Here is a 16072-nt window from a genome sequence, read left to right as displayed (position 1 = left end):
TTTATGCTAATTAGGTAACTGATGGTATGACTCTAGATAGTTTCAGGATGGGAGCTGACTGTGCTGGAATGACCAGCCATGTGACTAGAGAGGCAGGGCTTTGAGCCAGATTATATAAATCCAACTTGATACCTGGGGAGGGAATGGAGAGCTGGAGATTGAGTTCAATAATTCAACCAAACATATCTACATAATGAAACCACAATAAAAACTCTGGAGAGGAAAGCTCAGGTGAGCTTCCTGATTGGTGAATACATCAATATGCCAGGAAAGCAATGCATCCTGATCCCATGGAATCATGGGAGGGAGGGCATGGAAGCTTCATTTTGCGTACTCCCCCCCTCGCCCAGACCTCATCCTATGAATCTCTTCACTTGATTAGTCCTGATTTGCATCCTTTATAATAAAAATGTAATTGCAAGCATAGCACTTTCCTGAGTTATGTGAGTTGTTCTAGGGAATTACCAAGTCTGAGGGGATACTGGGAACCCCTAAGTTTGTAATCAGTTGGTCAGAAATGTGAGTCACGTGGAGACCCCTGAATTTTGGCTGGTGTATCAAAGGAGGGTGATCTTATTGGGAACTGTGCACCTAACCAGTGAAGTCTGTGCTAACTCTGGGTAGCTAGTGTCAGTATTGCAGAAGGTTTGGAAGATAAAACTGAGGAAATCTTTCAGAAGTAAAACAGACAAAGAGACAAAGAAAGATAGAAAATAAAATATAAGCAAATTATGAGATCAGTGCAGGAAGCCCAATGTAAGAATAATATGAATTCCAAAAAAAAAGTCAGAAAAATTGGAGAGAAAAAATATGAAATAAATAAAGAAAATTTATCATAATTTAAAGGACAGTTTTAGAATTTAAAGGGCCCACAAAATGCCCACCACAATGGAAGAAAATAGATAAGCACTAGGGTCTTTCAGTGTGATATTGCATATTAAAGGCAAAACAAAAAACCTAACAACTTCCAGAGAAGAAAAAAATTAAAGGTCACTTATAAGATATCCCAGGTAGCTCAGTGATAAAGAATCTGTCTGCCAATGCAGGAGCCCCAGGATCCCTGGATTCAATCCCTTGGTCGGGAAGATCCTGTGGAGTAGGAAATGGCAACCCACTCCAGTATTCTTGCCTGGAGAATCCCATGTACAGGGAGCCTGGCAGGCTACAGTCCATGGAGTTGCAAAGAGTTAGACACGACTGATGCACATTGTAAGATATCAGATATAAGAATGGCTTTATGTTTCTTAAAAGTTAGGAGCTAGAACACCATGAAGCAATGTCTTCAAAATTATTTAGGGATATCATGGGATGAGAGCAGTGCCACAAATCTACAGAGCAAACAGGCCATACTGGAGAAATTCAAAAGAATGTCTCCAGAAGTTGAAATTGATAGAAGAGTCAATGTTCTCAATGCTTTCAATCTCCACATATTTGGAGAAGATTTAGTTAATTGGAGAACAGGTTACAGATGAAGTAATGTTGAGTATATAGAAAATTAAGAAATTGAATAAACAAGACAATTATCAGCTCCATTAAAAACAAACAGATGTGCAAGAAAGCAAAGGTAATCACAGAATACTACATAACTTTACTGTGAATAGAATTTCCCTAGTAATAATAATGTAAACACTGAATATGGATGTAATTAAATTATGACATAATTATACCAGGAAACTGGTGAAATGGGAAGTTTGTGTGTGCATGACGGCTGATGGTGATGATGAGCTAACCTCCCCTTTTCCATAGAATGCTTTAATCTGAAAATTATGCATTAGCTTTATAAGCATGCTATTCGACTCAAGGGGTTGAAAGTAGTTGCCTCTGGGAAGTAGATAATAGGAGTGGGCTTCTCTGATCGCTCAGACAGTAAAAATCTGCCTTCAATGCGGGAGACCTGGGTTGGAAAGATCTCCTGGAGGAGGGCATGGCAACCCACTCCAGTATTCTTGCCTGGAGAATCCCATGGACAGAGGAGCCTGGCAGGCTGCAGTCCACGAAGTGGCAAAGAGTAAGCACAGCACAGCACATAAAGGGGGCAGGGGACACTGACAGCTGTAACAAATAATTTTCTCTCTTTAAACTGCATATAAAGTAAAATTTTTAGAAAATAATAAAAACTACTTTTAAAAGAAAATTCTAATCAGATCATGTCACCAAACTGTTTAAAACTCCTAGTAGTTTACTATTGCAATTAGAATAAAATTCTAACTCTTCCCCATGATGTATAGGGCTCTGAGTCATGTCTAACTATCTTACTTTATCTCATACCACTCCCCGCACCACCAATATCTAGGCTCCAGCCCCTCTGGTCTACTTTCTCTTCCTCAAACACAAGCTTGTTTCCAACTCAGCGCTTTTGTGGTTCCTATTCCCTCTGCCAGAAATCACTCTCCCCAGATCTTTGCATGGCTGAATCCTTCTTTTTATTCAGGATTCAGCTGAAAGTTGCCCCTTTAGAGATGCCTTCCACAATCAGACAAATTCCAATCGAGGGACAGTCTGAAAGTCAACTGACCTGGGCTCTTCAAAAATGCCAGTGTCCTGAGAGAAAAACTAAAGCTGGGACTAGTCTACATAAAAGGAGACTAAAGAGGCAAGAACAGTTACATGCAATTTATGATTTGACTCTTTATTTCTATTTTTATAAAGCTATACTGAGCGTTATTAGGACAATTGGAGAAATTTTAATATATGTTGTTTAAATAATAGATAATAGTGTTATTGTTAAAATTCCTAAATATGGTAATTATATATTACCATGTATATATTAAATATGGTAAGTACATATATAAATTAAATATGGTATATATTAAATATATATTATATGTAACATATATATATATTTAATATGGTAAGTATATATGCAAGAATGCTTTTGTTCTTATGAGATATATGCTAAAATGCTTATGGGTGGAGTTCATGATGTCTGCAATTAATTTCCAAATGATTTAAAGCAGAGAGCGACCAAGAAAGTTGATAGTTTATAGATATCAAGAAATTGTGGCAAAATGTTAAGAACTGGTGAATATTAATGAAGAATACATGCGTTCACCATTTTATTCATGCAACTTTTCTGTAGAATTGAAAACTTGCCAAATCAAAAGTTGGTGGAAAAAAATCTTGAACTTTACTTAGTAGGTTTGTTGATAGTATATTTGTGAAGTAATTCCAAACTATCTTGCATATGTAATAGGATTAGGCAAATGAGTAAAAATATTGACCAAAGGAGCCCTCTAGTCACTTTCTATCACATTATCCTGTTTTGTTTTCCTCATTACGTTTATCATCTCTAACGCATTCATTTTATTTATTCATTTGCTTAATGCATAAAGCCCCTACCCAATAAATGTTATTTAAACAGAGATGGTATCTGTCTAATTTACTTTTGATTTCTCAGCATTCAAACAAGTGCCTGCCTAGCACATAATAGATGTTCAATAATTACTTATAGGATGAATGAATGAATGAAGCAGCCTCCAAAACTCGGGTAGAAACAATGGAAAAGGAGAACTGCAATTTCGACCCTACAGCCAAGTTAAGGCTCTGACGCACAGTTGCAAAAGGGTCGTGTTATTTCAGATACCTGTGAAGTTAAGAGAGGAAAAAGAGAGGATCTCAGCTTCATTCTGGCATGTGGACTGTAATTAAAGGGAATAATCACTAACCTGAAATGGCAGTGACCCCAAAGGTTACAACTACAGGATAGGGACTTAAAACTAAAATGTGAATGATGATGGGGAGGTCCTGGAAATGACTTTTTAATGCTTTAATCTCCATCTAAGACAACTGAGTTATATGACACCTTGTCCTTGCAAGTCACTTCAATTGTGTAAAGACTTCCTGAAATTCCCTCTTCCCACAGAGCTGATGAATTGTGCATTTCGAGCTAACTTTCAGTAATGGAAGAGAACTACAGGGAAGAGAAAATGAGGCCCCTAAGAACACAGTTGGTAATTCTTTGGAGGAAAGAAAATCTCCCTTACTCCTCAACTCTTTTCATCACAGCAGTTTTGCCTATCAATGTCTTTTTTTGTTTGTTTGTTTGTTTGTTTGTTTGTGAGATCTTAGTTCCCTTGCCTGGAGAATTCCATGGACTGAGAAGCCTGGTAGGCTACAGTCCATGGGGTCGTGAAGAGTCGCACATGATTGAACTAACACATTTTTTAGTTTCATGAACAAGGTTTGAACACGGGGCCATGGCAGTGAAAGCGCTGTGTCCTAACCACTGGACTGTAAGGGATCTCCCCAGCCTCTCTTTTTCTTAATCTCCTTTCCCTACCTGTTTCTCACTCTTCCATCATTCCTCCCCACCAGGTTGGTGCCAGAAAGAAGTGCTTGTGGAGAGTGGTGGGGTAATAAAGTAATTATGTGCAGGGATAATCCTTACTAAAAGAATCTTTTTTCATTTTTGGATAAAGACACACACATGCACACTCAAATACAAAGAATGACTAATGCAGTTGTCTGCTTGCCTCCATTATTGACGTCATACCATGAGGGTTCTAAGACAGAATCTTTTCTAGTCATTCTAAACACCATCGCCTTAGGAAAGCTATCAGCTCTTTGCTTTCCCTCACCCAAATCCTACCCTCCCACACACCTGTGATCTGTCACACCACTGCTTTCTCTATGGCATTAGAGCAATCTGTTTTCTCTTATTACTCCTAGCTCAGTTTAGATCCTTGGCAGTTGTTGACTGGATGGCTGTTCCTCATCAGCTTTTCCCCATATTAAAACCATAATAAGTCAAAGATACTACCAAGATCCACTTTTCTTATCCTCCTTCAGATTGTCCTAATCCCTTAAACTGCTTTCAGGTCCACAGCCATCCCACTCCTGCCTGCTTAAGACTTTTCCCACATCTCCTCTAGTCTGCTGGTCATTCATTATCAGTTAGAATTTCAAATTAGGAACTCCATCATGATGTTGAGCCCACTGAAGTCAAATGACCCATTTTGGACTGAATCCAAATGTATAGGCAAGTGGTTAAGCAGGTTGGGCCAGCAGCCTTGGCAGTAAATACACAAAGCTAGAGACTGCAACAAAAATAATCGTAATTTCACAAATGACCTGAAATTAACTGGATACCAACTCAAAGGGAGCAAAGTAGATTTTGTACATGCTTCCAAAACTAAGTACACTGTCAAGGATAATTTTTCTCACTAGTTAGTTTTACCATTTTGCCATGTCACCCCTACTCCAACAATATTCATTGACTCCCAATTACCTTTAAAATAAAATCTTCAAATCCTTCCATCTGGCATTCAGTGTCTTTTACAACTTGCTTTCTTCCTACCATTTACACTCTGTTCTAAATTCATCTTTCATCAGTCCTTGGTAGGGTCCCCCTACCTCAACCATTGACGTATTACCACCAGGTGTCAATTCCTGCTCCTCTCCCTTCAGCTTCCTTATTGATTCATATTAACTGCATCATTCAAGACCCACTTCAAGTATGCTCTCTGCCAAGAAGCTTTCTCTGATTCATTTACAGGGTCACTGATATTTTGTGCTAGAACAGACTTTAAAGCTAGCTGATCAAGTTCAACTTTATCCCCTCACCCCCTTTTTTCAGGTGAGAAAACTTCAGGCCCAAAGATAGTAAATGATTTGTATAAGGTCATGCTGTAAGTTTAGTGGTAGAACTTAATCTGAAGCCAGAGTTCCTGGCTCCCTTTGCAATTTCCTTTCTACACTGTAACACTTTGTTCCACTGCTACACCCCATGTGCACAAAGTGTGAAGTCATAATCATAAACTGACATCTGTGCTTGGATTTTTTTTCACCTGTATTTGTCCTATCTCAATCACCAAGTTCTAAAAGTTCTTGAGGGAAAGGATATTGTCTAATATTTCTGCTCCATCTTCTCCTTCCCCATAGCAGCTAAAAGGGCTGTATATACTTCGGACTGGCAGTAAATGCCGGTTAAATCTTAACCGTGGAATGCTTCACCTCAAGAAAATATAAAAACAGAACCAATAAAACAAGTACACACTGGGTGAATAACTATGTTACATACATATTCAAAAAGGTTCCTCTAAGCAGGGTCCTCCTATAGTGAGACTGGCTACAGATCATTAACTACCATCGAGAGAAAGAGTGAGAGTTGAGAAACCTAAGGGTAAAAATGTAAGAATCACTGCTCCTCTTACAGGCTCAAGAAACAGAAGGGCATTAAAGCAGGCCTCCTGCTTTGTGATGGAGAGGATTTACGCAGCCCCTGTCTCGCAAACCCCAACTCAGCACTACACTCTGGGAGTTGAGTGACACAAGTTCTAAACGTCTGTTCCACCACTAATTATCTCTGTGACCCGAGACATATCACTTAATCTCAATGGACTTGTGTTTTCTCATCTGTAAAATGTTAGAGGGGTGTGGAATGGAAATCCAGACTTGCTTTGCCTCACACATTTGCTGTGAGGCTCAAGTGAGATAATATATGTGAATGTACTTTAGAAAGCAAAGGCATTATATGAATACAAGGTATTAACTCTTAAACCCCCAATCTTGGATCAATTAAATCCTATGGGACTAGAGCAAGTGAAGGATAATGGGTTTGCATGTTAATCCCACTGAAATTAATTTTCTGAATCCTCTACCTTCCTCAGTAAATGCTGTTCTTCATCCCATCTCTTTATTTTATTTAGTAGAGTATTATAAAGGTTGTTATTTTGGCTTTGCACATTGCCAAGGTAGCAGAAGTGGGGGAGGTTGGCAGCTAAGACTCAGGAGAGGCACCTATTTCAGCCCTAAATTGCTCTAAAAGGGAAGGTTTAGGAAAATTGAAGCTATGGGTCAAGGAAAAAATGGGCTTCCACTCTAGCTCAGCAGTGTCACACTGTCATTCAATAGTGAAAAGAAAATGAAAAAAGGAGTATTATGAGCTTTAATTTGGCCACATTTCTTGGGTTTTCTCTACTTTGCCTCTCCAGAATTTCTAACAAGCCTGAAATCAAAGATCTCTGTTCTGACTTGGATTGACTTTATTTTGTGTGGAAGTGGGATAAATGCTAGGGGTGGGGGTGAGGTAGCATATTGCATACCCAAAGGTATGAGCCCACCATACTGATCAATCCTTCATCCTGCCCAATTGGGTAACATATATAACATGCCAAAAAGTCCAAGCTGAGGGACCATGTCTGCCCTGGGACACACAGAATCATGTCCATTCAAGCCTCTGTGGAGATGGTCATCATTCTTACTCTTATGTAGCTCTTGGCCCTTCTGTCAGTATTGTTGAATTAGAAAAGAGCCTCTTATGAGATCATCAGTCATCTGGAATATCAAATACTTTTTAGAAGCAATTCAGAAAAGAAAGACATCCTAACTGGTAAGCTACACATCCATTTAGCAGACATTTCCTGAATCCTTACTATGGCCTCAGCCCTGGGTTACGTTTTAAAGAAAATACACAAGCACCCAAGTAAAACTTTCTCTCTAAGAGACCAGTAGACTATGGGGGAAAGGAAGGTATAGATAAGATACAGCAAAAGTGTCTCCCTAACTCAGGCACCAATCAATCCATTCTAACCATCCTCCCCTTCTCTCCTCTGCCCCAAACCCCTGCAAACCATGGTCCCATGCAAATCACTGCATTCAACACTGAGCTAAGGAGAGAATAAAAAGCAAAACAAAACGCTGCTGTAACATACGGCAATAAGGCAGCTGCTGATGTGCTGATAACTTTCTATTAAATTAGTCATAATACAATCTAGCCAATATATCTCCAGTAACACACCCTAATGGAGCAAAAATCACACACAGACAACTGTTTTAACATTCATCCTCAACCTAATCTTGCAGCGAGAGTTTACATCATACATTTTGGACTCCTTGTGATTAAGTATAGAAGAATAGACAAGAGTATCAATTAACATATATAAAGCAATAGCTCCAAGTTTTCCCCTGGTGGTTCCCTGCTTGATGACACCTGGTCTATGCCAAACCGCACCCCATCACTCTCTAACCCAAGAGGTCATTCTACTCAGTGACTCCTCTGCCTTCAGCTCTACTAATATGCCAGGGTCTAGTGAAAATAAGATTTAAATGTGAGATAATGGCCCTTTCTAAGGTTAGAGATTTCACCAAAGCCTAAAAGCCCAAGAAGTGAGCTCCAAGCATAGGCTTACTGGCTGGTCAGGTCTGGCATCTGTATGTTCACTCCTGAACCTTTAGGGATAAAAGCAGCTTGGCTGCTTGAGTAAGGGATAGAAGAGAGGAAGAAAACCCCAAGGAGGATGAAGAGGATGAACCCTCTATGTGGGTTTACTGGAAGGAGTTCTGCCATCAGTGAAGAACTTGATAGACAAGGTTCACCTCCCCTGGACTTCTCCAGCCCCAGAGGTTAGGGATGGTCCCTGTACTAGCTTAGTAGCTGCCAAGCAGTATAACCCTTCTCCAGAAGAGTGGGCTGAGGCTGGATTGCTGCAGTGAGGATCTGGGAAATGCAGCTCTCATCAGAGAGTCTGATCTTTGGAGGGGGCTAGGGGAGACTGTCTTCTGAGGTGTTAATAATAATAATAAAGCAAATATTATTAATAGTTAGTGCTGGGATGTGGTGTGGGAAACAGAAAAATGTTGCAGATTCTAGAAAATTCCGGGTGGGTCACTGTCAGTTGGCAAAAGAAGATGGATTAGTGGAGGATATGGTCTGGGAGGAAATGGGGAAAGGAGGGGCTGCAAAAGAAGGGCTGCCATCCACAACAGCAGCATTATGTGTGTCAGAGATAAATTCACTTTTCATATTTCAAATTAGGTTCATAGGTGCTCCTTCCCCCACTCCCACAGAGCAGTGACTTAACGAGTGGTCTTCTCAATTTTTAATTGCAATTTTGCAGTATATTAGCATCTAAAGTCTAGCTCTGACTGAGGTGATAGTTTGTATGTACGTGAACATGTACATGACTAACGATCGAGAGAGCTTCTAAAGTCTCCAGATGTGGTGGGAAGGGTGATGCGGCAGGCACCGGCCGCTCTTTTTGCAAGAGTATGCTTCCGAGGTATCAGGAGGTGAAAAAGGTGTGGGTGTTGCAGTGAATTTCCTCAGCCCAAGATGCACACACACACGTTAACAAGTTCAGTAAAAAGTCCTCCTGAAACCTGACAAGTCCAGCTAAAAGCAAAAGGCAGTCTCCTACCGTAAAGGCGAGCCAGACAGACGCCCGGCGGATCGCTGCGGATACCCGGGCAGCCTCAGCTCAGGAGAGCACAACCGAGCCGCCGCTACCCGGGCACTCTTGCCTGGTTCTTGGGCTACATCCGCGGGCTGCGGAAAGCCAGGGCTCTCGCCCAGCTTCATAACACACGTTTCCCGAAGCACCCTCAAACCTTGTACCCTACGGTAAACCTCTCGGATCTGGCAAAGGTCAGAAATGCAAATACTGAGGTGGGGGACAAATTTTACTTCAATGCAAAAGATTGACCACACACACACACCCACCCATTTTACTTCAGCCCCAAAGACTGAACACAAACACAGAGACACACAGAGATACACACACCCCCAACCCCATGCCACCTAATTTCTTTTCCCTGCTTAGAAAAAAAAAAAGGATTACTTGCCCACAGAGGCTTGGAGATGGGGGGCAAGAGGTTGGTCCGAGGCTAGGTTCACCTGCTGCTGAGGTGAGAGAGCAGACACAGGATGGAAGCCGACCTGAGCAGCAGCTCACAGCTGGGTGGTAAGGGGGATTGCAAAGACCCTCAAGTTCGCGTCTAGCTTTTTATTTTTTTTATTTTTGTTGCATTTGCGTCACTAAAGGGTTAAACACAGCGGGGCTCCAACACCCCCCTCTCAACGCCTCCCCACTCCCCCTCCCCTTTTTGTCTTCCCCCCTCCCCTCCCGCGCGTCGCTAGGAGGTCATCAAGCGCTCTGTCCAGTCCGCGTTCTCAAGCCCCTCTGCTTCCCGCCCATCCGGCCCGTGGCTGCTTACGAAGAGGTGTGCGCTCACCGAGGGGCGTGTTCCAGCACTGGGAGACGCCGAGCATCCCCCGGTTAGACCTCAGAGCGGAGCCAGCCATGGAGCGGGGCGGGGGAAAGTTTGGCACCTTGAAAGGGGTTGCTGAACTGGGGTGGGCGGGGCGCCCGAGGGTACTTTAGCCCTCCGAATTCAAGGGCGCCCGCTGCCCGGACCTGAGGCGGTGTGCGGCCATGCAGCGCAGATCTGCCGCGGCCCAGGGCACTGCCCCGCCTCAGGATGGAGAGCAGCCCGCGGAATCTCCAGAGCCGCCGCCGCCGTGGCCGCCGCCGCCGCAGCCGCCGCTCCTGCCGTCGCCGCCGGCGCGGGCTCCTTGGCTGCTCCGCGCGCCTTCGCCGGAACCGGCACCGCAGTTCTGTCCAGAGCTTGCTCCAGAACCTGGTCCGGCGGCGACCCCAGAACCAGCCTCAGAACTCGAAACAGAACCGATCCTAGAACCAGATAGAGAACCAGCCCCAGATCCAGCCCCTGAGCCGATCCCAGTACCAGCCGTAGAGCCGGCCCCCGAGCCGGCCCCAGTACCAGCCAGAGAACCAGCCACAGAGTCCTGCCCTGAGCCGGCTCAAGTGTCCCGTCTGGAGCAGAGCCCAGCACCACATTTATTGCAGTGTCCGGTGGTCGCTCCAGAGAAGGGTCTAAGGACCTCGCCAACGCCGCGAACACCAGTGCCAGCACCACTGTCCAGTATAAAGGTAAGAAAAAGACCCTCTGGGGCGGGAGGGCTCGAAGCCAGGCGAGGCCGTACGGCTATCCTGCTTTCGGGACTCTGGGCACCCTGAGCATCCCATTTGGTTGCCACGGACTAGCAAAGATGCTCGGAAAGATGCGGGGATGTGGGAGCCCAGGGGAGAGGGAAGCGGTTGGGAGGCGGGAAGCAACATGTGGAAGTGAGAGTGGGCTGGGGGGTGCTAGAAACGGGGGTGATAGCACCGGTTGGGAGTCAGAGCAGTGTTCCCTATGAGAAGGGACAGTGCGGTGAGCGCCTATATCTTGAAAAAGAAGAGGAAGACGACCCAGGGAGCGAAAGAGACCTAGAGAGGTGTTAGCGGCCGGTCCACGGTACCCAGGCATGGGATTGAGTGGGGGCGGTGGGATACACCTATTAGCCGCGGTCACTGCCGCAGAGGCCCAAGCTGTGGAGCCGCAGTCGTCTGCTTGACCCCCTCCCTGCCACTGGGGAGGGAGTCCTCAGCTTGGGCGCAACTGGCAGCGCTCCAGGGAAGGGCCCGGAGTCTCTGTTGCCCGCTGGGCGCTGGTACCCGATTCGGGTGGGGATTAGGGGTTGGGCGGCGCCCACGCGCACTGCAGGGGAAGGGCAGGGTTCGCCCGAGAGGACTGGGAGAGCATGCGTGCGTCGAAGCCACCATTCCATCTGTTTGCAGGATTTCCCGGCAGGTAGGTGCAAACACAGCGTTACAGTGATGGGCCGCGTCACAAGCGGGCGACTGGCATCCCGCACTGCTGCCAGTTGGAATGGTACAGAAGTCCCGGTTTAAAGACAGGAAAATCGGAGTTGATATTTGAGAGCGTGTGAATGGGAACCGTCCTCTCTTCCAGTCTTCAGAGACGCCTTTGTAAATGTTGCACTTCACCGGGATCCTCCCGCCAAGGGGGGAGGGGGAAGAAAGAAGGTTTTCCGTCTTTCCTTGGACCTTGAAACCCCGAAAACCGCGTCTGATCTTCAGGAGTCTGTCTCTCATGCTTTCTTTGTGCTCCCCCTACTCTTCGTTTTCCTAAACTTCGTTCCACAAGATTGTGAAAATCATAATAATGTATACATACACCTTCATTGAGCTTCGCCCCAAAGAAAAACAACACAAAACACAGAAACAACACATCACACCAACCTGCTGCTTAGCAGGGCATAGGGACAAGGCTCAGAATCCTGTCACTCTGGACCGCACACTTGTAGAATGGAGGGGAATGGGGGACAGAGGTTGTCATCTCGAAATGGAAATGGAGGCACTGGTTGCTTCCTGAGTTATGAATAGAGAGGCTTGAATTTACGAAAAAGAGGGACAATGAAGGGAAAAGTTTCACATGGGAAAAAAGTGCACAGGTTTCAAAAGAAAGAAAACAGAACTGCAGGAGATTAAAAAAAAAAAAATCCAACAATCCCGCTTTCACAGAGGGGGAATCTCCACGCCCCACCATTTCCTCCTGCAGCCCTTCCCTGCAGTGATCTCTAGGGCAGCTGGACCTGGGAGGTCACCCTAACCAGGTGCTTGCTCTTGTCTTTTTGGAAGAGTTTGCATAAAGCTGATAAGAAGGAGACCAATAAAGCTGACCTGACTTGTGGCCTTCTTGAGATTCCAACAGCAGGACTTAGAAACTGACACCGGAGGGTTTAATTCCCAGGATGGTCAGTGAATGTATGGCCTCTTTGGCCTCTGAAAGACTGGCTGAAGGCCGGGAGCTCCAGGGATGAGCCCTGTGACAGAGGGAAAGCATCTCTCACCAGTTTGACAAGAAAATTTCTATTGCCAGACAAATAAGGAGCATCAAGGTAGGGGAACAAGGTTAACCTCCTCCACACAGTGTCCATTCAGGCGTGCTAGCCAGCTGACCCACAGGTACTTGGCCATCTCGGCAGGTGACCATGACCACCTCCCTCCAGTTTGATTTTGACAAGTAGAGCTGGTCTTTTTGTTCAGTCACTTATCTTGTAGAGTGAGTTTCTTCCTATCTGTGAAAAGGGCCATATACACAAACCATAGAGTGTTTTGAAGGATGCAAAAATCTGGGTAATGCTAAAACTGCCAGGAGCAAACACTTCTCCAACAGTCTAGGTGTTGCTGTGCAATTGTTCCCTGGTGCAGATGAGAACATATGATCTTCAGTGATAGGACCATTCTCTGCTGCATTCTCCTCAGGCAAATAGCACCCATAACCATTTGACTTGCATCTTAACATTCAAGGCAAACAGGCTGCCATCTTATCTAGGGTTTTGTTGCATTGTTCTCAGACACTGCCTTCTTGAGGCAAGCTTGGGGAATGACATATATATACACACACACATACATATACACACACATATATGTATATATACACACACACACATATGTATATATATACACACACACAGAGAATCTTAGAGATCAAAACAATATATAGCTCTCATTATACAATGAAATCCTACATGGTCAGGCACAGTCAGTACCAGTAGCATGAAGCTAGCCTGATAAATCAAAGGATAAAATGCGTGAAACCAAGGCTTTGAATGTGACTGCAAATTTCTCCCAGATAACTTTGCTGACCAGTACTGCACTAAAAAAAAGTCTTCCAGTGTGTGGTCTGCTCTCTTTGGGGGTTTCAGAATCTGCTGGTTGCAAATCTATGACTAGCATAAGGGTAGAGACAGAGAAAAGAGGTCTCATATTTTCTTTCCAAATAGCTACCAGAATAACAGTCTGTGAACCAAATCTATTTCCTTCCTTTCTGAAATGGTTTAATTTCCAGGAAATGAGCCATGGTCTCCCACCTGGTGGCAGCAAGTGTAAGTAAAGACGTGTGAATTGGTTCTTTAACAATGCTATAACTCTCTTGGGCGGGGCGGGGGGGTTGCCTATATGTGATCCATATTTACTTCCTTTCCCTCAGCTGTGGTTGAAGAAAGACCATTTGTATTTTTATTCATTGGGTTTGATCAGCTATGAAATTATAATCACACCACACAGGTGACCGATGAAATACACTTTTGTGGCTTTTATTTCTAGGGTGGAGAGGGGACTCTGTATCCCTCACTCCTAATGACTACACAGCAGTTACCATTATATCCCAAACCATAACAGAACAGTTTCCTGGTATTTTCGCACACATTTTCTTGCAAAGTAGCAGGCATTTGCTTATATGACACCTGGCAGTTCTTGCTGGAATGCTTTATTATCTTACCTATGACCAAGCTTCTCAAAGGTAGATACCATCTCTCCTTCCCGGTGCCCAATACAATTCAGCCCTTACTATTTTTGCTCAATAAACACTTGCTGAAGCTTGAAACCTATCAATTCCATTTTCAGCAATGACGTAGAGACTGTTTCTGTGAATGAATAAAAAACGCATTCTCACTTGTTTCAGAGGGATAAGTAAATGCTTATTTAAATAGCCTGGAATATATAGCCCTTGGGGAAATGCAGTCAATCTTTCCATTTTCAGAATGAATGTTAGAATCATAATTAAGAAGCAAATTACTAACAATTAAAAAACTGATTTGGAAAGTGTCCTTATTCCCTGCAGTCTCAGCAGCAGCAGACTAATGATGTTGTTGATTTCAGGGGTAATACATTTTTTTCCCTAAATGAACAGAATATCTGCAGTGACTGTAAACAGCTTCAGGATTGTAGATTCGAATGTTTAACCTGTTGAAGGTCAGGATGAAATTACTTTCTTTCCTCTTAGGCTCTTTCCCCCCTCCTTGCCAGGTTTTGATGACACCATATGATATATTTGGTATATTCTGAGAGTGCCTGAGCATTTGCTGCAGGATGTTCTAAAAAAGATAATGAGATATTTGGCCAGTGGTCTTTCTTTTCTGAGAATACAGTTCTTATGTGTTTATTAAAATCTCCAACTGGGGCTTCTGCGGATCTGCAGCCTAAAAGGCACAGGAACGTCTGAGCCATCAGTTACCCAAAGTGCTTCCAGGCAAAGGGGAAAAATCCACAGAGGCCAGGAAAGCATTCAGGGGCATTAGAACAAGGATTATATAATGCCTACTGCTAGTGTGGTACTCTACAGTTTGTAGAATGGTTTCCTCTGCATTATTAACTCTTTTATTCCCCTGAAGAAGGCAGCAAGGTGGGAGAGAGCAAAAACAGAATGTGATACCTAATGAGTGCATGCGTGCTAAGTCGCTTCAGTGGTGTCTGACTTTTTGTGACCCCCACGGACCGTAGCCCACCAGGCTCCTCTGTCCATGAGATTCTCCAAGCAAGAAAACTAGAGTGGTTGCCATTTCCTTCTCCAGTGACACCTAATAGGGTATAACTATCAATTTATCTATTACAGATTTTTTAAAAATCCAACATATGCCTTTCTGTGACACACAGGATGCTCATTTAAGAAAAACTTTTAAGCTGACATTCCATTAGCCTTGATTTTTTTCCCCAAAGTAGTGATTGCTCTTCCCTGTGTGATGCTCCCAGAGGAGACCATCATAGAACAGGAGCCTGAGAAGGAAGGAGAAGAGGCACAAGACCCTGAACCTATTACTCCCAAAGAAGCCCGCCTTTTTTTCTGGAAAGAATATAAATAGAAATTCTGCTAGGGATATGGTTCCCAATCTTTCCAAAGCCTGCCTACTATAATCCTCTAAGTGGGGAAAAAAAAAACTTAAAGCATTTAAAAAAGAAAGCAACCATTCCAAAAGGGAGATGCCCCCACCCTCACCAAAGCAAATAAACCTTATTCTCAAAATAGAAGAAGCAAATTTACAAATTTTTAAAAAAAGAAAGGGACAATGACCCCAGATAATGAAACTCCCCTGAAAATTATTTTAAGGAAAAAAAAAAGAAATTCTAAAGGGAGGAGCTCCTCTCCCTCAACAAAGCCCATGAAACATGTCCCCAAGAGAAAAAAATTAATGAAAAAAATGAAAGAATGAGAAATCATCTCAAGGTAAACAGTATTTTTCACCCTAAAATTTTCTTGAAATTTATAAACTTTATTTGCACCTCCTGGCCCATGCCACAAAACCAATGGGGGCAAAAATAAGTTGATGTCCTCCAACCTCATCAAAGCTCCCTACAGTCATCCCTTCCAATTATATGAGATGTCCAAAATAAGCAAATCCTTAGAGACAGAAAGTAGATTAGTGGTTGCCAGGAACTGAAGGGAGGTAGGGAATGTGTGGGTGATAGCTAAAAGGTATAGGGTTTCTTTGGAGGACGATAAAAATGTTCTGAAATTAGGCAATGGTGATGTCTGGGTGGGGCTTCCCCAGTGGCTCAGTGGTAAAGAATCTACCTGCAATACAAGAGACACAGAAGATGCAGGTTCCATCCCTGGGTCAGGAAGATCCCCTGGAGGAGGAAATGGCAACCCACTCCAGTATTCTTGCCTGAAAAATCCCATGGACAGAGAAGTCTGTGGGCTATAG

The 16072-nt window shown here is 43.7% G+C and overlaps 1 protein-coding gene across 1 annotated transcript in view; it reads left to right on the top strand.

The window, feature by feature from the left end:
• The first annotated feature begins 10034 nt into the window (after nucleotides 1–10034).
• DGKK (diacylglycerol kinase kappa) overlaps nucleotides 10035–16072 on the top strand; it is a 160757-nt gene continuing 154719 nt past the window's right edge. Inside the window, exons 1-3 of the mRNA XM_043459737.1 lie at nucleotides 10035–10670; nucleotides 11103–11373; nucleotides 11536–11669. Coding sequence (XP_043315672.1) covers nucleotides 10152–10670; nucleotides 11103–11373; nucleotides 11536–11669 — 924 coding nt within the window. The 5' untranslated portion in view covers nucleotides 10035–10151. The remainder of the gene's footprint in view (nucleotides 10671–11102; nucleotides 11374–11535; nucleotides 11670–16072) is intronic.

This window comes from Cervus canadensis, chromosome X (genome assembly GCF_019320065.1).
Source record: "Cervus canadensis isolate Bull #8, Minnesota chromosome X, ASM1932006v1, whole genome shotgun sequence".
NCBI lineage: Eukaryota > Metazoa > Chordata > Mammalia > Artiodactyla > Cervidae > Cervus > Cervus canadensis.
This window is presented reverse-complemented; position numbering and strand designations above follow the sequence as displayed.